The following is a 25,041-nucleotide window of genomic DNA, read 5'->3' as shown; positions in this document are numbered from 1 at the left end:
GCAATGAATGAAACATCTGAGGGCTTGAAGAACTTGACAACATTCCAACCACTAAAGCACACTGCCTCCTTCAGTAGCATTACTGAGAGCTGGGTGAAATGTAGTGCCTAAGATTATGAGGTATAGCTCCTAATTTCACCTCTTTTACCTGTTTTGAATGTACTGAATAAGTGTTGTTCTCTGCAGTCTGTGATGTGGAAATATCAATTCTGACCTACCTGATAGTAGTTCTTGTAAAGATTACAGTAGAAATGTGTTCCGTATATTCAAAAGAACTGTTTCCTAGTACACAGGTCCCACTATCAGAACTCTTTTTATAAAAAAAATCTGTTATCTGAGCACAAAAGATTATGCCCAAACCTCACTACACGAATGGCTGATTCAGATATCCAAACAGCCAAAGTTTGCCCACTTCCTTGTTTGTTTGTTTTTTGCTGGTTGGCGGCAGCCATTAGGGGCAGAAACCGTGGTGGAGGGAGAGAGATCAAAGAAATCAAGAAGCAGTAGAGATCAGGGAGTTCAGTTTTTCCTTTGTATGGCTTTTGCTGATTGGCTGCAGCAGTTTCAGGCAGAAATCATGGAGGAAGGGATGACAAATCACAGGCTATAGAAATGTTCCCATAGGAAATTATCAGTATTCTATGCAAACGCTCATTTAATGATTCCCTGGGAACGCACTGTGTTCAGAAAGGAGGATCTGCGTGCATTGTTACAGTACCATTATAAGGTTATTCAGAACAGACTTACAAGGCATCCTACCTGAAAGAGGAAGCTTAGACCTCAATGTGTAGAGCTGAGCAGGAGTCTGGTGTGGGTTCATGCCATACCTCAGGGGAAGTTGAGACACCCCTTTGCTGTACTGTTTCCTGAAGTAATCAGAGATGGCCATATCATACTGAGCCGTATGAGTGAAAGCCTGCAGAAAGCACATTGAGACTAGTCAGTCACCAGCATACTTGGAAAGTTGTGGGAAAGCACCGTGCACAGTCAGAAAGCTGACCTTCAGAGCCAGTTGCTGCCGAGTTTCCAAAGTCGTATCCTTAGCGCTGGACGCCTGCATTTCCTTTGCTATGGTGGGATAGTCCCCAGGATCACACACAACAGACACGCGAGCATGGTTCTTTGCAGCAGCCCTCAGCAAAGCAACACCTCCTGCAATTAAAAGGAAGCCAGGAAAACCATTACCATTCCTCTGTACATCACAGATTGGGAGCTTAAGGTCCTACCTTCAAAAACACCAAAAACATGCAACACGCTGATCCATCCAGGGTCTGCCAGAACCCTCAGGGGAGGTGCCGGAACCAAGTTGGAAAAAAGCCCTGGTCCTCCGGATGTTGCCAGACTGCAAATTCCACCATTCCTGACCAGCGGCCATACTGGCTGGGGTCATGGGTACTAGAGTCCAATGAAGTCTGAAGGCCCTCAGGCTCCCTAACCTTGCTATACAACATCTCAGACACACCAAATCTAGTCATCTCACATACAACTCATTTCCTCTCGCACACAGGGTTTGCAGGATTTATAGCATGTGTTCTACAGCCAGCCTTCCAACAACTCAACAGATTATATTACAACCACTGGGTTGTATCCGAAGCACCATATAGGCGCAGTTCCACTATGATGGGACTTCTCTTAACTTCCCTCCCCTCCATGCTCCCTCCCCCCAAAATCTGCTGCAGAGGGTCCTTCAACCCCCTGGAGTCAACTTTGATTGGGGGGGGGGGACTGGAGGGGACAGGACAGGAGCCGAAGCCACACTGTGGGCATGGAAGTCCATTGAGTCAGCAAAGCTTCATTGTTGGGTAAGATGGACAACGCAGCAGTAGTAATTGGCTTCTCAAAGTAATTTCATAATTTATGAAATTTTCTCTGGCGGAAAGAGAACCTTTAGAAAAATTCAGCCAATTACTACATACAAAATAGATTTTAAGGACCCTTTTTGTCCAAGGAACCATTTCCAATTCCGTTTCTGCTTGTCCAGGTCACAGAAAAGCCACCACGTGGCCAGAAATGCAGCATTGCGAGACAAACATCAGGATACCCAGTGGTGGTGGGCTTCCACACTTGCATTCCTTTCCACACCCCTCCCTGTTGTCTGTTTTCCAGGAAAAGATGAAGCAATGACAGCCCCAAAGTTGCTGGCACAAAGTTGCAAGGCACAATCCATTCAAACCAATGTTCCTTTGACTTACCTATGTCAATCTGTTCAACTGCTTCTGGGATAGTTACACCTGGAGATGAGACTGTCTTGACAAAGGGGTAGAGGTTGCAAACTACAACTCTGGAAGGAAGAAGATTGAAAAGCTTTAAACTGTTCACTTCAGACAGGCAGCTGCAAAGCTATGGGGCTGATGCAGCCCACAGCACCCTGAACCTAGCCCACATCTCCCCAACTTGGCCACAGCCACCTACTTTAAAAGTGCGGGACATCCTGTTTGTGCAAGTGGGAGCCCCGCTCTGCTAAGCCGACCTGCTGTGTGATATGTGTGCGTGTGATTCATAGGGGACGGCAGCTTAAGGAAGGGCTACCCCTCCCCTCCACACATGATCCCTGAGAATCGGACTCCTCCCCTGAAGCCACCCATGCCAAGCTTTCTTGTGGAAAGGGGGAATTGTCAAAAGGCAGGAAGGAATGGAAAGAGGGGATAAGAGGGTGGCAGAAACAAACAAGGGAGCAACTACAAGCTCTGGGTCTGCTGACTTTTGGGTCTGCCTCCACCACCTGCTTCACTGGTATGCAGTACCCCAGACATATCCTTCTGAGGGAAAATGTGGTCCTTGCCACTGTGGCCCTTGACTCCAGGAAGGATGGCAGCTATAATGCAGCAACATCTGTAGAGGGTGCAGTTCCCCATCCCTGCCCTAATGCAAAGCGATCATTTATCGGATCCCTGCTGAAGCAAAGCAGAAACAAGACCCTGACATGGGGCACTCAGGACACCCCCACCCCAGCAGCTGCTCTTCCAAAGGGCAGGTTCAAAAGGCAGGACGGGAGCAGCCTTTGCAACAGTACCTGGCTCAGCCTAGCAATCCAGAGTCAGGTCATCACCTTAAAGTTGTTTTAGGTAGCCCACCAAATAACAGGAATGTGCATTTCATCCATACGGAACCCAGTTGAAAGGAAGCAGTGGGCAAACAGCAGATGATCTACACTGCTGAGATTGTGACAGAATGAGAAGTATGGGCACAATCCACCCACTAGTTCTAACAGGAGATGGGGGAAAGAGTATTACGCATATGCTTAATTCTCCTCTGAAATCAGTAAGATGGACCAAATATTTTGGTTGGATTGTGCCCATATTGTCCTTTATTAGGTTAAAAAACCCAGTTATCATTAAGGTGGCCCAGAAATATAAAACACTAAAAGTCATCTTTCCAGGTCACTGGGTGCTGATGGTACAGAATCAGGTGACCAGTTGCCAGACAGTGACCCACGTTACGTTTCCACTGTGCTTTACGCAAAACTGGCCAGTTAAGAACCACTTTTATTTAACTTTGATGCTTAACTTTCTGATTTCCATTTAATGAATAACTTCTGTTTGGCATCCAAAGTCACACTTTGCACCATACCCACATCAAGTTGGCCAATCGAATGAAGCTGAAGAATTATTGTGCTGCCTCTAAGTTAAGGGATGGGGCAAGAGGCGCAAAACTGAAAGGGGGCGGGGGGGGGGGCGTGCACAGACCAAGTCTTCAGCCCCAGGGTCCTCAGCCTCTGGCCCTGAATTTATGCACTCTTACGTATGAAGTTGACTTACATGTTGAAATCTAAACAGTACTGTGTAAATCTCAAAAGGGTATGTTTGCCAGTGTTTCAAAATAAAAACAATGAATAGAAGTATAGAGTCTTTAAGTCTCTTACGCTATTATTTTTTCTCCCCTTTCCTTCGCTCCAAAAATGATGACAATGACACCATCTCACAAAATTTATGCATCTGATCTATTTTTTACTCTAACACAGAGATAAAGGCTTGTTTATGGTGCAGAAGCCCCGGTGTCTACGGCAAGTGAACATTGGATTGGTTGCAGGTTTATGTCATGATTATTTATTAACTCACAATGACCCTTTAAACATTTTACCTTACAAGACTGAAATCCAATTTATCCATGTCAGCTTTATCTTGTGGGATGTCCCGAGCCAGAATACCTAATTGGGGGGGGGGGGGGGATAAAAGAATTAGAGAAAAGAGTAGGAAAACCAATGTATGATTAGCTAAGGCTGAGAATGCCAGATTCTCCTGTAGAGATTTCATAACTGAGATAAGTGCCAACTACTTTCCTAGTTACTCAAATATTACTCATGAACATCCCAGTTAAGTCTTAGCATATAGCTATCAAAGTTGAGACAGCATGAGCCAAAGTATTTTAAAATCTAAGTGAGACCCACTATGTGTGCTGGGCTTATTCCTACCCAGGTCTATAAAGTGTTGAAGCCTTAAGTCTCAAAGGCACCTACTTGACTCAGACTCTGAATTGCTCTTACAGCACAAGCCTATTCAAGCCTACTCAGACCCAGCAGGTTCAATGGAATACTCCCTAGTAACTGTGCACAGGAATGGAGCTTAGAAAAAGTTGCCTCGTGAGTTTTTTAAGGCTTCCAAATTATGACAGAATACTGACCTACGTTTCTAGCAGTATTTGACATGCCATTGGTTTTTGGATTTCTAAACCAACATATTTTCACAACACCTAGTCTTTCAAAAGGAGGGGGAAGGGAATCCCTCACGTCATCAAGCTCATGTTATAGGAAAGTGGCTGAGCTATGTATAAAGACAAATGACATAGTACTGCCCTGGGGGGACTATATAACTTCAGAATGCAGGTGAGAATCACATAAATGAAAGCGCACATATGCTTAAAAAAAACACAAAACAAAAAAACAAAAACCTGACACCCAGAAAACTCAGCCTAGCCTTTCCCTGATATACCAATTCCCAACATTCTACCTTTGCAGAGGAAGGCAGTTTTTGACTGGGAAGGAAGACTTAAACAAATATGTAGTTTCTTGCATGCATTTTGGAGCGACACCACTATCCTGAGAAAACTGTAGCACATGATACCTTCCAACTCTTAATTCAGCTGTAAGGAGCCACAAAACTTTTGACTTTATGCTTCTAAAATGAACACCCAATCTTTTTAAGGAGTTGTAAGCAAGGAACCACAAACATATAATCACTGTGGAAAACTTACATAGGCTACAGTGGTACCTCGGTTTAAGAACAGCCCTGTTAACAAACTATTCGGTTTACGAACTCCACAAAACTGGAAGTAGTGTCCTGGTTTGCGAACTTTACCTCGGTCTTCGAACGGAAGCTGAACAGTGGAAGGGCACTGGCGGCGGGAGGCCTCATTAGGGAAAGCGCACCTTGGTTCAAGAACGGTTTTGGTTTAAGAATGGACTTCTGGAACGGATTAAGTTCGTAAACCGAGGTACCACTGTAGTCAGAATCATGGGCCGCAATAAGGCTCACAGATTATCCTCCAGGAAGATGCACAGTATTTAGGCCCAATTCCAGTTTCTACACACACACAAACACACAATACTGGATCTCCGGGAGAGGGGCGGCACCCTCTATTTCTATGGGGAAGGAATTATTCTGTGAGGACGCATTCAGGGATGCAGGTCCCCATACGGAGCTTGGAGCAAAACAGCCCAGACCCAAGTGCATCACCTCTGTGAGAGGAAAGCTTGAAAATGGGGTAAGCAGCTTTTTTCCTGGCAACGAGTAATCTACTGAGATTGCATGCTGAAGTGGCCAGAGCCAATGATGGGTGGAGCCAGAAGCAAAAGAATTGACTAATCTGGAATAAGTGTTGTCAGGGATGGCATAAAGTGAGATCAGAGGCCATAAATCACCCCCCCCCCGCCATGATTTAGACGATGTGCACCTTCAGCAGATCCACCTTTCCCCAGATGCCACACAAATTCCATAAAATACAGCCAACAGAAGCACGTTAGGACCAACCTACCTGCATGAACAGCAGGATGAAGGGTCTTCACACGCCCTCCCAACATTTCCGGAAAGCCAGTGAGATCAGAAACATCTCTGTGCAAGGGGGGGAGGGGGGAGAGGAATAGAGAACGAGAAGAAAGTCAGAAGTCAGTTACTTTATTTCTATAGTACTCCTTCGGTGCAATAAGCTGTTTGACTAAAAGACCGATCTGCCAATAGAGATGGTATAATAAGTATTTGGTTAATATGAAGTACATGGTAGAAGATTCTTTTCATCTCTTCTTCTCTCCATCAAATAACACTTTTAATGTATCTGTTCTAGTGAACATCCAAAAATTGGTGAATGTAAACAATTATTTCAGGAATGTTGACAATCCAATATGAATGTCTATTCTGTCTATGTCTGAAAATGCAGCAGCAACCATTGCCTAAATGAATGTCAAAAAGTCAAGAAGCACATGCTTATTTTCACAAAATGCAACAGGGATTGCCAGCACTGACCATGTGGATACCCACTGAATTCTGGGCAGTCACTGTAGCATATATATGAATTGGCTTGGCCAGCCTTGTTCGGCCTGACAAGGATGCTGTGATAAATCACTACTTTAAATGTACAGGTGGAATATGGAAGCTGAAAGAGGATTATTTACTCAGTGTCACCCAACGTTTCCAAGCTAGAATTTGAACAAACTCTTCTGAATATAAGCAAAGTACCTTCTTAGCCACAGGTTCTCTGTACAGTCATGATAATGTCTTGGGTATAAAATAAAAAGAGTTCTTGTAGGAAAATGTCTGAGCTCCTAGAAATAGAGCTCCTCTTAATCTAAACAATGTATGATTTTCCAAGGTAAAGGCAAAATTCAGTATTTTTTTACCCAACTTCTTTGCAGCCAGTCATGAAAACCCCAAAACCCAAGTTTGCATTTAGAGCAAGATACATCAGATATCCATGGCAACCTGACAGCTTCCTTGCCCCTCTGTGAAACATTGTGCCTACACCACAAGGTTGGTAGGAAGATAAACTGAAATTTACTGGAAACTGAGGAGAACAGAAACAGCATCATGGGGCAAATTGCTCAGGAGTTGAGCCCATGCTGCACAGCTCCACACTCTCCAGCACACTACGGTTACACCACTGTTCACCTTTCTTTTTAAGAAATACTACATACTTTGTGTGATACAACATGATGACCAAAGATCACTTAGTAAAGACCGGAGTTGGAAAATATGAACTTTTTGCCCAGGGAAATGTCCATGGGAGGCACGTGTTGCCTCCTCTTGGAGTAATCCTTTATCATGGTCTTGAATGGGTATTTTGTTTAACGCTTGCCTATCTTAATGGATTTCCTTCTCTTAATGGCACACAGCCTCAAACAGATGACAGATTACATGAAAGGGGACAGAAAGGCTTTCAACCGCTCATTTCAGAAAGCCTTTCTAGACATCTAAAAAGCATTAGTTCCCTTTCACATGACCACAGCCAAATAATGCATTCCCTTTCCTCTAATTAAAGTAAATTTCACCGGGAAAGGCTATTGAGGAAAGAATTTAAAGGATTCTAAACTCAAGACAACATTACACTCTCCCCCCCCCCCACTTTAAAGTCCATCTTCAGAAAGAAAAGCAACCTTGTCTTGTACCTTGGAAGTCAAACAGCTTAGTTGCTGAACATTTTGGTTCCTGAACGCCACAAACCTGGAAATGACTGTTCCGGTTTGCAAACTATTTTTGGAAGCTGAACGTCCAACAGGGCTTCCATGGCTTCTGATTGGCTGCAGGAGCTTCCTGCAGCCAATCAGAAGTCATGCTTCAGTTTTCAAGCTTTTTGAACAGACTTCCGGAACTGATTCTGTTCGACTTCCAAGTTACAACTATATTTCAAAGCAGCCATTTGTATGTGGAAACAAACCACACCTTTAGAAATTTGGGTGGAGAGCTCAGTGGTATAGTCCATGTTTTGCCCAGAGAAGATGGTTATGAGGACAAAATGGGAAGGGAGAGAACGACATACGTCACCATGAAGGAAAGGCAGAACATACATGCCATCATATGTAAATAAATGTAAAAATGGAAGCCTCTCATCCCTCCCCCATGAACATTTCTTCAAAGTCTTGTACTGGCCTCCTTTTTCACATACCCCCCACGTTGCAGGATACAAGAAACCTAGGCAAAAATATGTGCACAACACTAATTTGCAGGTCCTTTGAATCTTTATACCGGGTCACATCACAGGTCCATCTGGCTCAATACAGTCTACTCTGACTGGCAGCACCTTCGCCAGGGTTTCAGGCAGGGAATATTCCCAGCCCTGGCTGGAGATCCTGGGGCTTGGACCTGGGATCTTCTTTATGCAACGCAGGTGCTGTGATGCTGAGCTAAGGATTTCTGTTCAAGCTGTGACAGAAGTCCAACGTGAGAAAAATCCCAGAGAACAGGGACAGCAAAGGAAATTAAGTTATCATCTAGGATCTGTCAGCTCAATATGCAGAGATTTACTTAAATTTGCCTACTCTCTGGTTTGAACTGACTAGAGTCTGCCACTTCACCCAAACTGGCAAACTAACAGAAAACGATGGATTAATGCAAAGTAGCACGTAACTAAGAAAGGAGCGGATGAAGGGATTGCACAGGAAACACAGAATCACAGAGCTCGTTTCTATGAAACAAATCCATGGTTTGACATTAACAAGTGAAGTGGCAAACCCAATCTCAAGTTTGCAATGCAGAAGCAGGCAATGCCAATTACTCTCAAACACTTCATCTGGGCATGATTCTGTGAACCTTCAAACAGCTTTTACCTGACGTTCAGGCCTGCATCCCGAAGGGTTTTTGCGGTTCCTCCAGAAGCGACCAAACCCAAACCCAAGGAACTGAGGCATTTTGCAAATTCCACTAGGCCGGTCTTGTCTGAGACACTGAATAAAGCTAGAAGGAAAGCAAAAGATAATCAACATTTTTAAAAAGACTGCTAGCATGTAGCAGAACCCCCAAATACACAACGAGTCACTTGTATTTCCTTGTGCGCAGCTCGGGGAGTCAAGCATGCATAATAAGGCTGCAGTCGTGTGCACTCTTAACTTGGAAGCAGACAGCGGAAATTTTCTAAATAGGTATGTTTAGGATCAAAGTGCAAGGTTGCAATCCTAAACACATTTATATGGAATAATTTATAGCCAGCCAGTGTGGCGTGGTGGTGGGAGGCCTGAGAAATCAGGGTTCCAGTTCGCCTTCAGCCACGATGCTCACTGGGCTCCCTTGCGCCAGAGGCTGCTGCGAAGATAAAAACGGGGCGAGGAAGAACCAGGCAGGCCGCCTTGAGCTCCTTGGAGGAAAGATAGGATGTAGCAAATGTAGCAAACATGCTAAATGTAGCAAAGAAATAAGGCGCAGTCACATAAATGGACTTGCCTTCCGACTAAATGCCTTTAGGTTCACGGCGCAAGGCCTGTTTAAACTGAAGAAACTCCAGAGGGCCTTACTCTGAAGCACGGCTCCTAGAAAGTTTGAGTCTTCCGTTCCCATTTTAAAATTAAACAACAAAGGTGGGGAATCTGATCACAGATCTCACATATCATGTGTGGCTCAGCCCCAAGGAAGAAGGCAGGATGCTGAAGCCCATTTCCACACTCCTTATCAAAGGTTCACACATACACAAAGAACCTCTTCAAGGTCAAGCCACAGAGAGCACATGAATGCACAGCGCAGTGGAGCCACCCTGTCATAGAATCATAGCTGGAAGGCACCCTGAAGATCATCTAGTCCAGAGCTCTCCAAACTTTTCATGTTGGTGACACATTTTTTAGACATGCATCATTTCACGACACAGGAATTCAGTTTTACTCGCAAACTCGGAGGAGCACGGGGAGCATTTGTGCAACACACCTACGCACTGCAGCCGACACACTAATGTGCAGAGTTTGGAAAGCGCTGATCTAGTCCAACCCCTTGAATGCAAGACTAGGCATCTGTTCCACACAGGGATCAAACCTGCAATCTTGGCATTATCAGCAACGCACTATTTATTTCTTACCATCTTCTTACAATGTCTTGTATTGTCTGTCCAGAAACGTAACAGGCACAAGTTTTCAGAAGCAAAACGATGGGAAACACTGATTTGTTTTATTTATTTATTTTATTTTATTTATGCCATCCCTACACAAGAGGTTTCTTCAGTGCTGACTCCTTCGTTATTTTGCACATTTGCAACTTAGGCTCCAAAGCGTTGCACTTTCTAGGCAATTCCCCCCTCCCCAACTTTTTGCCTACAGCTTGGTGGCACAGTCCAGAAACAGTTTCACTACACAAGAACAAAGGAGGATCCTGCTGGATCAGGCCAGGAGCCCATCTAGTCCGGCATCCTGCTCCCACGGGGGCCAACCAGAGGTGCCCTCTTCTCCATGAATTTGTCCAATGGTCTTTTAAAACCACCCAAATTGGTGACAGTCGCCGTCTCTTGCAGGAGTGAGTTCCATAGACTGCACACTGTGCGAAGGAGGACCACCTTTTATCTGTCATAAATCTTCCAACATTCTCCAGTGCTACAAGAGAGGGAGAAACACGTTCCCCTATCCCGGGGATCAACAAACTTTTTCAGCAGGCGGCCAGTCCACCATCCCTCAGACCTTGTGGGGGGCCAGACTATACTTTGGGGGGGGGGGAGAATGAATGAATTCCTATGCACCACAATAAGCCAGAGATGCATTTTAAATAAAAGGACGCATTCTACTCATGTAAAAACATGCTGATTCCCGGACCATCTGCAGGCCAGATTGAGACGGATCTGGCCCCGGAGCCTGTGGTTGCCTCCCCATGCCCTATCCACTTTCTCCACCCTGTGAGTATTTTCATAAGCTTCTATCAGCAGGGCTGGTCACCTGACCCCCCAATGGCAGCTCCCTCCCTGTCAGGGAAGAAGGGGCGAGGGAACGTCCACACCAGGAAGGGGGGGGGGGACTGGGAGAAGGACTGACACTGGGATCTGCTGCCCGAGGCAGTTGTCTCCCCTTGCCTGCTGGGTGGGCCGGCCCTGCTAAAACGGCCCAAATGCTGCAATCTTTTTTCATAGGGGGCGAAGTTGCTCCATCTCCCTGATAATTTGGGTGGCCCTTTCCGGAGCCTTTGGCAACTCTTACCCTAACCCTCGATTCTGCAGCAGAGGCGAAAACTTTAACTCTTCCAGCCACGCCACCTTTATATATATATATATATTTCTTAAAAACACGGCTGCTGGGGCTCTGCCCTAAATCTGGGTCCCTCCGGAAGCAGCACGGCTCCCTCCGACCCGGACGAGGTTAGGATGTGCAACCCCGGAGCGAGCCCGAAGGAGCCAGGCGCCCCTCGCGCGCTTCCTTCCCCTCCTCGCTCGCAGGTGGGCGGACGCTGCTGCTACGGGAGCTGCTGCCCAACTTGCAGAAGCGCCCTGAGCTCCCCGTCCCGCAACCCCTTCGCCCCCCGAGCCCATTACCCAGCTGCTGCCTGGAAGCCATGCTCGCTGCCCTCCGAGGCGCCGCAGGAGGAGAAGGCTCGCTCCCACCTGGGGGGAAGCCTAAATGGGGCTGGAGGGGGGTGGGCCCAAAGGGGGGTGGGGAGGGGAGGGCTCGAGGGGTGCATGCTGGGAAGCGGGGCCAGGCTCGCTCTCGCCAACTTGGGCGGGCGCGCCTCCCGCGGAGGAAGGGCCGGTCCTGCAAGCCCCAAGGAAGGGGGGGGGGGGCGCGGGGCGCCTGATCTCCTTCTCCGCCTGTTGCATTGGGCGCGGGCTGGCTTGCTGCTGCTTCCTCTGTCTCTGGAAGTGAAGCGCCTGGCCAAACTTAAAAGGGCGGGCAAGAAGCAGGCAACACCCCCCCCCCCCCGCGTTTAAAAGCGCGCCCGCGGCGGGGATCATCGCGGCCGAAATGCCTGCCCTGTTGCGGGGGGGGGGGGGGGGGCAGCAGGGCGCCAGGCTTGATTTCCAGAACGCGCGCGGACACTTTTCTGCCGCGGGGCGGCTTCCTTTTCCTCCTGGGGAGCCCCCCCCCCCCCGCGCCTTGGGAACCTAAAACTCAAGGCAAGGTTCAAGAATGGGGCGGGGCTGGAGCCCCCCCCCGGATGCCAGAGGCGCCCTGAGCTGGCAGCGGAGTGGGGGCAAAACCAGAAGGGCTCTGGCGGAGGGAGCTCTCTAGTTTGTGTGTTGCGTGAAGGGGGAGGTTTTTTAAAAATCTGTCCTAAATCTTCCAACATTACTTTGCTAACCCTAATTAAAGAAGGTGCTGCATCTAAATTTCTGTCCACTGCCTCATTTGGCTTCAGCCCACCCATAATAATCCTCTCTTCGCCTAAGAGAATATTGACTGAATGCTACGCTCAGTGTGCCATTTAAAAAACCGTAAGAGTCCAGTTAATATAAGAATATATTTACACTGCACCTTTTCCCCTGACAGAGACTGAAGGCGGCTTACAGGTAAAATAAACGGTCAGTTCCCCAAATCCTGTTCCAAGGAAGTCCTCACCTGCTGGCAGAAGGCCAGTCTGGCTTCTCCAAGAAGGGAGCAGCCACCAAGAAGGCCCAGTTCTTGTTGCCTCAGAACCAATCACAGTTTGATGATCAGGTTGTAGTTCTTCTGGTCCTGGAAAGAGGAATGACTCTCTGGCCACAGGTCTGTGGGGCCCTCCAGATATTTGTGGACTCCCAACTTACACCAGCCCCAGCCAGCAGGACTGGTGCTCAGGGATGTTGGAGTTGTATGTCATCTTGAGCTCCATAGAAGTGTAGTGTAATATAATCTGGAGCATAGAAGGTTTCCCTGCGTCAAGGCGCAGAAAGCCACTAAGCAGCCTATTTTTGCAGTTGCAGTGGCACTGCTCTGCCACTTTATATTACTATGACTAAGCCACATTAGAAATTTAAGTGGAAAACTAATCCATCCTCAGCAAGGAAGTGGAGTTGCTTTTACAGATTTAAACTGAGCTGCCCAAGTTACTGACACTGGAGCAAGATACAGGATGTGCAGCTGAGTAACCACTCTGGAGGCAGGGCTGGCCCAGGATACTTCGGCACTGAGATGAACCGTAAAAATGGCACTGCTCCTGCTGGGGGGGGGGGGGTGAGGGAAGCTCTACATCAGGAACAAGGGTGGGAGGAGACCAGCAGCACCTCCTGTTTGCCCAGAAGCCACTGCAGAGGTGGCCAGGGGGTGGGGATGCTGAGGACGAGGCACATCCGGCCTTCAAGGAGCGCATCACAACTGATAAACCACCATGGCGGCAGCAGCAGCAGCATTCCTGGGAGGACAGATCTGCTGCCCTTGTGGCTCTTGCTGCCTGAGACGGTCGCCTCACCTTGCCTCGTGGACGGGGCAGTCCTGGTTAGAGGCATCCATAGAAGCCCAGTGCAGCCCTGTTTCGTGTGACTTTTGAGCCTGAAGAGGCCTGGAACCTGAAGGGCCGGAGCCCATGCATCTTGTTATGTGCTCAGAAGTACACAGGCTGAACTGTGGGGTGATCACGTACTTCTGCCGGGGAATCAGAGCTCTAAAAACAAAAGCTTATTCACAACTGCATTTGCTTACTTCAGCTATACTCCTAATTGGCCTTCACTGTAATCTTCCCTGAAATAAATGGAAATGCTTTGAGGGTTGCATGCTTAGTCCAGTATTGCTGTCCCAGTTCATCTGGGGAAGGAAGAGGCAGGCCTCAAAGTCTGAGCCAGGAAGCAAGTGCCAGCATGCTCTTGATTCTATGAGGAATGCCTGATGCCTTTTGACCCTGACTTCACATAAACTCAGGAGGATACTAATGTATCTTTTCTTTTTGATACAGCAAAAACAGCTTGTGACCTGCCTCCTCTTTGCTCATTTAATGTTTTTCTGTTGCCAGGGATGGTTTTTTTTAAATTTTGCATTTGCTACATTAGACGAGCCCTGCTGGATCCAAAGGTCCATCTAATTCCACATTCTTTTCTCGCAGAGAGAAACCCCAAATCAGGACACAAGTGCGGCGACACACTTCCCATTTGTAATTCCCAGCAACTGGCCTGCAGAGGCAGAACACAGCCACTGGGGTTAGCAGCCATTACAGCCTTACCTTTCTGGTCTAATCCTGATTTAAAGCCACCACTGCTTGTGATACTGTTCTCTTTTAAATTATATTTGTTTCAGTGGCCAGATCTGGACTTCAGTCTGGCCAGTCCCTTAATCTCAGCCCCACAGTCCGCTTCACTTCTTGAGCTGCAAAGGCCTGCAGCCTGAGACCTTGCCCAGGTACCAGGATGTTTTTTGTTTCTTTGAGGAGCAGATTTAAATAATTGGGAGGTGCTAACCCTATACTGTGATGCGGGTGGTGCTGTGGGTTAAACCACAGAGCCTAGGACTTGCCGATCAGAAGGTCGGCGGTTTGAATCCCTGCGATGGGGTGAGCTCCTATTGCTCGGTCCCTGCTCCTGCCAACCTAGCAGTTTGAAAGCACATCAAAAGTGCAAGTAGATAAATAGGTACCACTCTGGCAGGAAAGTAAATGGCGTTTCCGTGCGCTGCTCTGGTTTGCCAGAAGCGGCTTAGTCATGCTGGCCACATGACCCGGAAGCTGTACGCCGGCTCCCTCATCCAGTTAAGCGAGATGAGTGCCGCAACCCCAGAGTCGGTCACAACTGGACCTAATGGTCAGGGGAACCCTGCACTATCTCATCTTTAAACCTGGCTGCTATCCTTGTGTTTGAGTCAAGCGAAAACATACAATTTATGGACATTGCCCTTCTCCAAATAACAGGATAGATTAGAAAGAAAAAGGTCAGAGGCAATTGGAGAAATCAGTCATCCATGAGACAATAGGATTATAACCCAAACCTTTATTTTATTAGATTTCTTACCCACATTCCAACACAAGCCTCCAGAGTTGGTTGCAACAATAAAATGCACAGTTCTAAAACAAACAAAACGGGTACATTCATGAAACAAATGAACAGATATGTAAACCAGGTCCATATCTCACTGTATACAAGTTGTACAAGTGACAATAAAGTATTTAAGTTCAATTTCAATTTTCAATTCAATATGTTTAACAATTAAAAACCATTGCACCTGCAAAAAATAACACATTTTTACAACAACAACAACAAACCCGACATAAAAACAGTTCAAATAGTTCCTGTACAGAATCAGACTGGGATAAAGATCTCCATTTAAAATTTTCATTGAAAGAAAAACTCTCAGCAGGCACCAAAGAGACAAGAGGGACAGAACCTGTGTGCCATGCAATGGGAGCGAATTCCACCGCATGAAAAAGCTGAATCCTCTATCATGAGGAATGCACCTCCTGTTAAGATGGCATCTGGAGGAGGTCCTCTCCTGTAGTGATGGATTAAGTATATATGAAATGAGACACTCATTTAAGTGCCCTGGTCCCAAGCTAAATATACCAGCACCTGGTACTAATTGGAGAACACCATCATATCTACGCACATGACAGCAAGCCAATAATCTATGCATAGAACACCCTTCGTGGCCGGCAACATAGCTCCCGTTTTTGGTCTCCACTGCTCCATGCACACATCCCTAAATCAATTAATACGTTTGACTTATTAGCAAGCGACTTTGGGAAGGACCAAAGTGTTGTGCTAGAGCACAGAATGGGTATGTCAAAGTTCTGGTGCTGAGCTGTGTCTGCTCCTTTTCCTTATAACGAGGTTGCAGGGGGCGTGTCACTTGGATCAGCAATTTGATTATGTATTGCAATGACTTGGGCATTAAAGATTTTGGTAGAAAATGCAACATAAGTTCAAGTTCTCCATTGAGTGGGAGCCACAACAATTAATTTTAATACTAAGGAAAAACAATGGGGATGGGGAAGTCATATATATTGTTTGCAGATTAACAAGAACACCGCAGGATGCTGGGAGTGGTTTCCATTCAGGACCTAGGATGAGTAAGACAACATTAACAATTTCCATTTCCACTGGAATACCCACTGCCAGGACACAGTCTCCAACAGAGGACCACTGATGGAATGTGACCCTTGACCGAAGTGCAAAGCTGTTCCCATTCCTGCTTTAAAGAGTAGGTGAACACATAGTTGATGGAATACATGGACTGATTCTGGCAAATGATTAACATCAGTTGAGGAATTTGCTTCTTCCTCTAGGCCAAACACAACACAAAGAAATACAGAGAAATAAAGAAACAGCTCACACAACTCTGTATGCAATTATATCAAACTTCCCAAAGACCAAAAATAAAAATACTGTAAGACATTTATATTCCAAGTGTCCTGTTTCTTTAAATACAGCTTTTATATTATGCATGCAATACCAAAATCATTTAAGTGCAATACAAGATGTCTCAAAGCCAAAGTTCCATCCAAATATTCATTCGTTCAATAAAGAATCTCCTTATTGTTAAAGGATAATCCACAGACAGGGAAAAACTGTCCGCATCTCTGGGAGTGTTGTAGCTTTGCTCTCCATCACTCAAACCACAGTGGCAGGGCCCCGGCTGTGTGGAATCCTAAGCGAATTTCCTTACAAAATGAGTAGAGTGCCTTTTCACTGTTATGGAGCTGACTTTTCTATTTTAGCATGTGTTTTGCTGTCATATCATCCCATTGCAGACTGACCAGAGGAAGACATTTGAAACAGAGATTTGCATCCAGCAGTCTTGCTTAGGATTTCACACAGCTGGGGCACAGCTATATTTAAAGAAACATACACTTGGAGGAATATAAATATCTTATTTTTATATTTGGTCATTGGGAAGTTCTATATAATTGCATACAGAGTTGTGTGAGCTGTGTTTATCTAGGCCAACAATTTGCTCTTTTTGAGGATGTGTAGCACGACCTGTGTTCAAGCCATGTTTGATGGCATGGATCCAATGAAGTTGACTCTGGTTCACTGGTTAACCTGGTTCAGAAATTTTGATAGGATTAGGGTTGGGATTAGTGTTAGGTTTAGGGGTTGGGGTTTAGGGTTAGCAGTTTGGGGTTAGGGGATGGGTCTTAGGGGTTGTGGTTTAGGGTTAAGGGTCTGGGTTAGAGGTTATGGGCTAGGGTTAGTGGTTAGGATTAAGGTTAGTGGTAAAGGTTAGGGTTAAGGTTTGGAGGTTAGAGGGTGATGGGTTAGAGTTAGACTTTATATAACTCCTGACTGAGGAAAAACCTCAAAGTGGTTTATAAAAAAGGATGGCAGCCTAAAATGTCTTATTTCCTTTTTATTCATATTTTAAATCCTTCACGGCCTAGGACCCTCGTACCTACGGGACCGCCTCTCCCGGTCTGCCCCACGGAGAGCCTCAAGGTCCACAAATAGCAACACCCTAGAGGTCCCGGGCCCTAAGGAAATTAGATTAGCCTCAACCAGAGCCAGGGCATTTTCAGCACTGGCTCCAGCCTGGTGGAATGCTCTGCCTCATGAGACCAGGGCCCTGCAGGATCTGATTTCTTTGCGCAGAGCCTGTGAGACAGAGTTGTTCCGCCTGGCCTTTGGCTTGGAGCCAATTTGATTCCCTCCCTCCCTCCCTTTCTTTTTTCTTTTCCTTCTCCTCCTGCGATGAGGCTACATTTTAATATTTTAATGTTCCATTATTTTAATGTTGTATTTTACTTTTGTTTATAAGTTGTAATCATTCATCTTGTTTTTATTATTGCTTGTAAGCCGCTCTGAGCCCGGCCTTGGCTGGGGAGGGCGGGGTATAAATAAAAAATTATTATTATTATTATTATTACTACTACTACTACTACTACTACTACTATTATTATTACTATAACAGGAAAATTCAGTCTGAGCTGCTGTTCACAGTGAAGGTGCAGGATACAGGATTCCTTTATTTGTGACCAAGGAAATGAAACATTGCACTCCACTGGAGACGCTTCACTTTTTGAAAGCTCATTTTGTGTATTTTTTTAAAAAATCAAGCAAATGGAAAAGCTCCTTTGTGGGAGGTCTTGCTTAAATCAACGTGAAATGCTTGCAAGTGGTGAGTGTTTAGGGCTGCTTGTCACATTCATTTCCCAAAAAGGAGCAGGTAGTTTCATTTTTAAAACTGTAGTAATGGAGATTCAACACAAGAGTGTGCCAGTGCATTTGGAAGCTGAACTGATTTTCATTTTCAGGTTTCACCTAGAAATCCAAGCAACATCAAAGCAGCTGGGATGCCTGCCCAGCCCAGCAATGTATCACAGATGAAAATGCATTGGCAATCTTGCAACACCTCCCTCTTCGTAAGGAGGATCACTGTGAACCCTCCTATTAGGACACATTGCTGAAGGCTTTCCTACTCTTTCGTGGCCATTGCCTCTGCAGTAGCCTGTCCTCTTCTGACTTAAAAGCCAAGAGGGTAATACAGCAGTTCCTTTTGCTAAAGACATACCAGAAAAACATAATTGGCTTGCAATGACTTTTTGACAATTAGAAAATATGCCTTTGTATATGAAATGGCAGACTGTATGCTGCATGGTGTGTGATGTGCCTGCATTTATATGCATGTGCACTAGACACAAGGAAGGGAGGAAGGGAAAGAGAAAATAATTCAAGAGACTCTGGATACAGCATATCTGCATTAATTCTCCATTGTTCATACCATGTACTCTAAATCACTGCCTTCTCACACTTATCCCTCCCTCCATATGGATTTCCTCACACTCACTCCTTTTTCAGTATCCCTGGTACAGTATTAGAAAATCTGGACTGAGGGAAGAGAAAGTGTAGGAAGGCAAGGAAGTAGCTCCTAAGAATGGTTAAAAGGCTTCCTATAGAAAAAGACAATTGAGGAACCAGAACCTAAGGCTCTTGGTCATTGTTCTTAGTCACCTGTATGACACTCATGCATGTAAATGAGCTCTGAATCATTTCATTGGAGAGGAAGAGGGATGGTTGTAATTCTTTTTTTTTCTTGTTGATGGAACAGGTGAGTGACAATCTCAAGGCGGTCAGCCAGGCCTCCATGCTCACAGCATAGCAGCAAATGCAAGGCGATCATAAAAGCTGTCACCCATTATTGTTGACACCTGGCCCCTGTCTGTCTTGAGAGACAATGGAGTGTGCCTCCAGGGATGAAGTCCAGGTGCTGGAGAATCACAGCACCCATTGTGACTGCAGAGACCCATGGTAACTTGCAACTGCCGCCTCCCACATTGTTTCTGCTGCATTAGAAGAGCTGAAGTAACCTCCTTGGGCCACCAGCCTGGCCAGTGTGTCTGGAGGTCCTGCACTGCCCAGACGACAAGCTGAGCTGAGCTAAGATGGGGAAATTGAGGATTGCTTTTTACAAATAGCTGTAATTTCGAAAGACTTGTGCAGCCACCATATGCTTACCTGTCATCTGTTTCCACCTACAGACTCTTAGCCAACAGGTGGATGCTCACCGCACCCTTTCTAGTTTGTTTCCCAAACTGTTCTATAAGAAGTTGCCTGAGACTCACAAGAAAAGATACCAGGGGAATTAATTAAATATGGTTTTTCACCTTTGGACCTTTTGAAAATATATCACGTGTTTGAAAATCACATCCATAGAAGTCTGCAATTAAGTCCCATATAGATGATACATATTGGATGATACACCTCTGAGATGCATAGTACAGGTAACTTGTAAAGTGAGTGTTATGGTGCAAAAAATACGGTACCTAGTTTAGGTAAAGTAGGTACCGTATTTTTTTCCCTCATACTATGTCTAAAAGAGATAGAAATAAACCTCTGATCCAATGTTTGAAATGACTTGCAGGCACGACATGATGTCTGTATGATTTACTGCAGGGATGGGGAATCTGTGACCCTGTGGCCACTTCCTATGCGTTGTCAGTTTGAGGTGGTCAAGGTGGGAAATGGGGCATAACAACTCCCCCCTCCCTCCTGCCCCATCAATTAATGAATTGATTTATTTCAGTTGCTGACCAGAGTGCAAACATATACAGCAACAGTGAGCATACAGCTATAAATAGATTAAAAATTAAAATTATGAGCTGATACACGATAAATAATTCACATATAAATATATATAAATTAAAACCTTAATCACTAATTTAAAACATTTTAAGACATTGGCCATTAGATTCATTCAAAGGTTGTCTCCTTAGTTTTATAGCAGCAGCACAGAATTTAGCCACTTTTAAGGTAATCTCCCTGTCCTCTATTAAGTATTTTAAGTAGTAATCATCAGTTCTTCTTGGGGTTTGCTGCATGATTGGAGTGATAAATATATAATGTATAGCCTTGTAATAATAACAGTGTAAAGGTAATGGACCCCTGGACGGTTAAGTCCAGTCCAAGGTGACTCTGGGGTTGTGGTGCTCATCTCGCTTTCAGGCCAAGGGAGCCGGCGTTTGTCCACAGACAGCTTTCCAGGTCATGTGGCCAGCAGAACTAAACCGCTTCTGGTGCAACGGAACACCATGATGGAAACCAGAGCGCACAGAAATGCCGTTTACCTTCCCGCTGCAGAGGACCTATTTACTTGTACTGGAGTGCTTTCGAACTGCTAGGTTGGCAGGAGCTGGGACAGAGCAATGGGAGCTCACCCCATCGCAGGGATTCGAACCACCGACCTTCTGATCAGCAAACCCAAGAATGGTTTAGACCACTGCGCCACCCGCATGTGACAGTGTGACAGGGCATGCATAGCAGTTTCGACTTCCTTCAAACCACATAAGCATATTTGCTCTGAATATGGCTTGCCTTCAAATTTCACCAGCGCTAAAGCAGATGGAAGGACATTGAATCTGGCAAGAGTAAAAATCTCTTCTAAATTTAGGTATTTATAGTTTGGCTAAACACTTCGCTGCAGTAACCCCCCTCTCATTATCTTTAATTTCTGGATACCTGGTCATTTCACTCACGTGGCATTGCAACTCAGCATCCCATATCCACTGGTTATCAGAGCCTAACTCCTGCTCCATAAACATTTCCATTTCAGTAATTCTTGGCTGTCTTTAAGAGGGGAATATCCAGAGCAGGAGAGAACTCTGCATACTGTTGTAGACCCAAAGCTGATCTGCTGACAGCTCCCACTGAGGTGCATCTTATGTGCCTAATGAATCTCAAGTTTCTTTTATTCAATGTATGATAGAAAATATTGGTTGAAAGAAAAGATGGTAATGGATGATACCCAACTATATCATAGGAACATAGGAAGTTACCTTATATGCTATATACCTTATACCTTTGGTCTGTTGAGCCTTGTATTGTCCATACTAACAAGCAGTAGTTTTGCTTCTGGAATAGGCAGTCCATGAAAATCCCATTGTGTAAGCAGAAGTCTGTTCCACTAGCAGATGGACACAATGGATATTTATTTATGCTATTTATTTATAAAGATTTCTTATTTACAACCACAAAATTGTCATAAAAGTATGAATAAAACAGACATATAAAAATCATCAGAAACTTTAAACACAAATAAGGCTATTGGGGAAATATCTCTGGGTAGATTTGCTTCAGCAGGCATCTAAAACAGTTTAGCAAGGGTGCTTACCTAATATCAATATCACAGTATTACAAATATCCCCGGTATAGTTAAGACCACCAATATTGGTACACAAGGCATTTACTATCAAAAATATATATAAATTATATACAATCACTATATTGTTAAACATTTCTGATGATAGATTCAAAAGAAAGTGGAAGAATTCTATATAACTTGTTAAAAGTGGGCAAAGGTTTGCATACCTATTAGCTTCAAAGCAATAGCTGGATGTAAAATCGAATGAAAACTGCATCCAGGTGGTGCACACATAGCATTGTACACCATAGTAACTATAAAAAGGATTCACAGCCAGTTCTAGGCAATTCTTAGTTCTGGAGGTATAAATAACAGTATTCTGACCTCAAAAAATGTCTTCATGTAAATCTACAACGACTTTTTGGAAACATTATTAAAGTTATTAAATGAAACAGCAGGTAAAAATGAACCCATAAATCTTCTTGTCTCATTATTAGGACTGTTGCAGCAACCTATAAAAAACAACAACTATTATATGATTATACATTTGATTGTGACACCTTGGATACAGATTGCAAAACACTGGAAGAAATCAAGCTTATCTACAACAGATGAATGGCTTTCAAGTGCCAGCCATACGTCAATAATGATAAACATCACACCCTTCAAAATACTCTGAGACAACAGAAAACCCGCACTTATAGGCAACTGTACAAATAAAATAGTGGTTGGAGAAAAGGAAAACAGGGGTCTTTTGTTATGTTGGGGTCAAATTAAACCATACAAATATGTATGGAAGAGAATACAAATATTGTTTAATCTTGTTGAATTTCAAGTCCCAATTAATTTTTAAATAGAATCCAGCAGGAATTTTTGTGGGGGTTTTTTGTAGAGATGTTTTTTGAAAAGTCAAACACCACCCCTTATCTTGGTAAAAATACAGCAGCTTACAGAATTGATAATATGCCTGTTAAAAATATCTCCAAATTTACTACAGGTGGAAATGATTTGGGTCTCAAGATTTAATATAAGTTTTAGAATTGAAGTTTGATCTTTGACCTCAAATGTAAACTGCTTTTTTCCCTCTGAATCCTTATTTACATTTATTCGCAAACTTACACCTTCATTTTGAGAGTGATTTTTTTTGACGTTGTGCTGCTCCAGCATCTTTCACATGTGCTCATTCATTTTCCACATCATGAAATCAGAGCAGTCTAGAATCCATTTCATAATGTGCCATAATAATCCTAGATTGGATTTTGTTTTGTTTTCTCTGTTCAGCAACTTAGGGTAGAATTTGGAATAGGAATTACCAATTGTGTTCCCCATTTGTTGTTTCTGTGATTATTTTTTATAAATAGTTTACACCATTGTTTTGTCCCAGTCTAGCCCCACTGCTTTGGCGATGCGGATTTTGGATCAAAAGTTAATACAATGTGACGTATTATTGATTAGGAATGGCTCCCACCATCATGACCGCCTGGACTTCAACTCTTGTCAGTCTGGATTTTGTTTATTTAAACTGAGATCTCATTAGTATTTACATATGCAAGAGCACAATATCCTATAGTCATTTGTCAAATGTTCTGAAATTTGGTCAAGGTGCAAACAAGCTTGCAGCAATTAGGGAAAAATATACAATCTACATGAAAGTCACATTGAAGGTAGAAAAGACGGTGGGCACAAGAATCAAATTCACTGAATTCAAATGCTAACTAGTTGCTGAGAAGTTATTCTTTTGGGATTCAGTCATTTGGGGCATGGCAGCTCATCTCTCACTTTGAATTAATGTGATGAACAGTCATTACTTAAATATAATTAAATGTGTATGACTCACAGAAATTATTGGTGCAGCCAACCACTTCCCCTCCACAAAACATTGAACCAGTGCCTAACCACCAACTTTACAAAGTTGTGACGATTTGCTACACAGTAGGCAAAAACCAAATGGAATCAGCCAATCAGCCAAATGGCAAAATTCCTACCGGGCCCCTGCTCCAAAACAGACGACCCCTAGACAGGCATAGCAAGGCCAAAGAACAACTCTAAACAAAGGGTGGGTGATCCGATGCACGGCGCAGGATAGAGAAAGCTCCTAGCAACGTGCAGCAGCTTAAATAGCCCCTCGGTAGCCAATAGACGACCCAACAGGCCAAATTTCTGCCCCAGCAACCAAGGGGCAACCAAGGGGGTGCTGTGGCTATCCAAACGGTCCTGCCCCACAACAGGGAGGCGGTTTAGGTGATCTCACCGCAATACGTGCCCTCCATGATGGAGGACACGATTAAGCAGAATTTTGTAAAGCCAGAATGCCCTCCATAAAATGGGAAGAAGCCCATTAAATCATTCCAACCTCTTCAGAGGACTCTCCAATGTCCTCCACAAGTCTCTCCTGCTTCTTCTGATCTCTCTCTACACTCCACCTCCTCTCCAATCACACCCATAAGTGAAATCAGTGTAAGGTGTGGTCTACCTGAACAGGAAAGTGCAAATGTCCTTGCGAATTATCTATTTTTGCTAGGGTTCAAACTTTTCAGTCTCAGTATCCCATCCCTGGTGGGCTAATAAGGAACTGGAGTTGCTTCCTCTTTCATAGGCCAGGTGGTTTAGAGAAGATCCCGTGTTCCTTTCCTTAGAGTCATGCACTGTAATGGAAGTTCTTATGGTTATATCAGTAATTTTCACTTAAGTATATAATGATACAAAATTATGTCAATGGTTTTAAGCTTTGAAGCAATATACATTATATATATATATATATATTTAATGGTTGAAAACTTAAATGCTTGTTTTTGGAACTTGTGTGATGTATTTAGCCTCCCCCTGCAATACAGTCCCCGAGGAAGGCTTAAATTTTAAATAGGGCAAAACACGTTGGGCTTCTTTGTAAAGAAAGTGTGGCATTTTTACGTGCCATCCCAATCTCCAGGAACAGTGCAGGATTCCAGGGGTTCCAGGAGCACTGACCAGGGTCTGTGTTCCCTTTGGGGGCAATGAGGCACAGCGGAGACTGTTGTGTCTTTATGGTATATGGTTTTACTTACACATATATACAGCCTGCACCTGGATGAAGGGCTTGCAGAGCTTTCACATCTTACAATGTCCTGAACCAGGTAAGTCCTGATAGTGCACACAGTACCAAGGGCAACACCAGAGAGAAGTCAGACAGTGCAAATGGTCAAAAACCAGTGCAGGTCCAATACAACAAGCAAGGTCCAAAGTCAATCCACACAGTCAGGTTCCTGCCTCTGCGGAAGATCCAGGGTTGGAACACCTGAGGTCAGCCCCAAAATGTGAAAGTTTGGATTTCCATTTCCATAATATTTCCATTTTTGCTTAGCAAGGCTAGGGAAATGTTTGTGGTTTTTGTGTTTCTCTGGGAACTGTGAAATCCCGCAGGCTCAGTATATATATATATAGTCTGCAAAAGTTTGTCATATTAAATTGGTTAGTCTTTAAGATACCACATTCCTCCTAGTCCCCAATTAAAGTGTAGCAGCTAGTGAATAATAAAATAGTAAAAGTGAACCAAAATGGCTCCCAAGCAGGGCTGTGCTCAGGGCTCTGCAGACCACTGATTCTGCTCTTTTATAACAAATATATACCGTTATATCTTCTGTGCTTAAAAGGAAGCTAAAATATATCTTTAAAATTGCAAAAGAGAGAGGCTTGGGAAGAGCTTTAAGGAT

At 44.4% G+C, this 25,041-nt stretch overlaps 1 protein-coding gene across 2 annotated transcripts in view; it reads right to left on the bottom strand.

Annotated features, from left to right (window-relative positions):
* ATIC (5-aminoimidazole-4-carboxamide ribonucleotide formyltransferase/IMP cyclohydrolase) overlaps positions 1-11,731 on the bottom strand; it is a 30,241-nt gene extending 18,510 nt beyond the window's left edge. The window contains exons 1-7 of one of the 2 annotated variants that reach the window (XM_083401841.1): positions 11,419-11,731; positions 8,753-8,879; positions 5,971-6,047; positions 4,081-4,147; positions 2,193-2,281; positions 1,001-1,152; positions 760-916 (exon numbers count right to left, since the gene is read on the bottom strand). In XM_083401841.1, the coding sequence (XP_083257967.1) occupies positions 760-916; positions 1,001-1,152; positions 2,193-2,281; positions 4,081-4,147; positions 5,971-6,047; positions 8,753-8,879; positions 11,419-11,440 (691 nt within the window). In that variant the 5' untranslated portion in view covers positions 11,441-11,731. Of the gene's footprint in view, positions 1-759; positions 917-1,000; positions 1,153-2,192; positions 2,282-4,080; positions 4,148-5,970; positions 6,048-8,752; positions 8,880-11,086 lie in introns of both variants that reach the window. The other variant, XM_083401842.1, reaches the window with a different exon arrangement.
* Between the last annotated feature and the right edge of the window lie 13,310 nt (positions 11,732-25,041).

Source organism: Podarcis tiliguerta (genome assembly GCF_965153285.1).
Source record: "Podarcis tiliguerta genome assembly, chromosome: 1".
In the NCBI taxonomy this organism is placed as follows: domain Eukaryota; kingdom Metazoa; phylum Chordata; class Lepidosauria; order Squamata; family Lacertidae; genus Podarcis; species Podarcis tiliguerta.
This window is presented reverse-complemented; position numbering and strand designations above follow the sequence as displayed.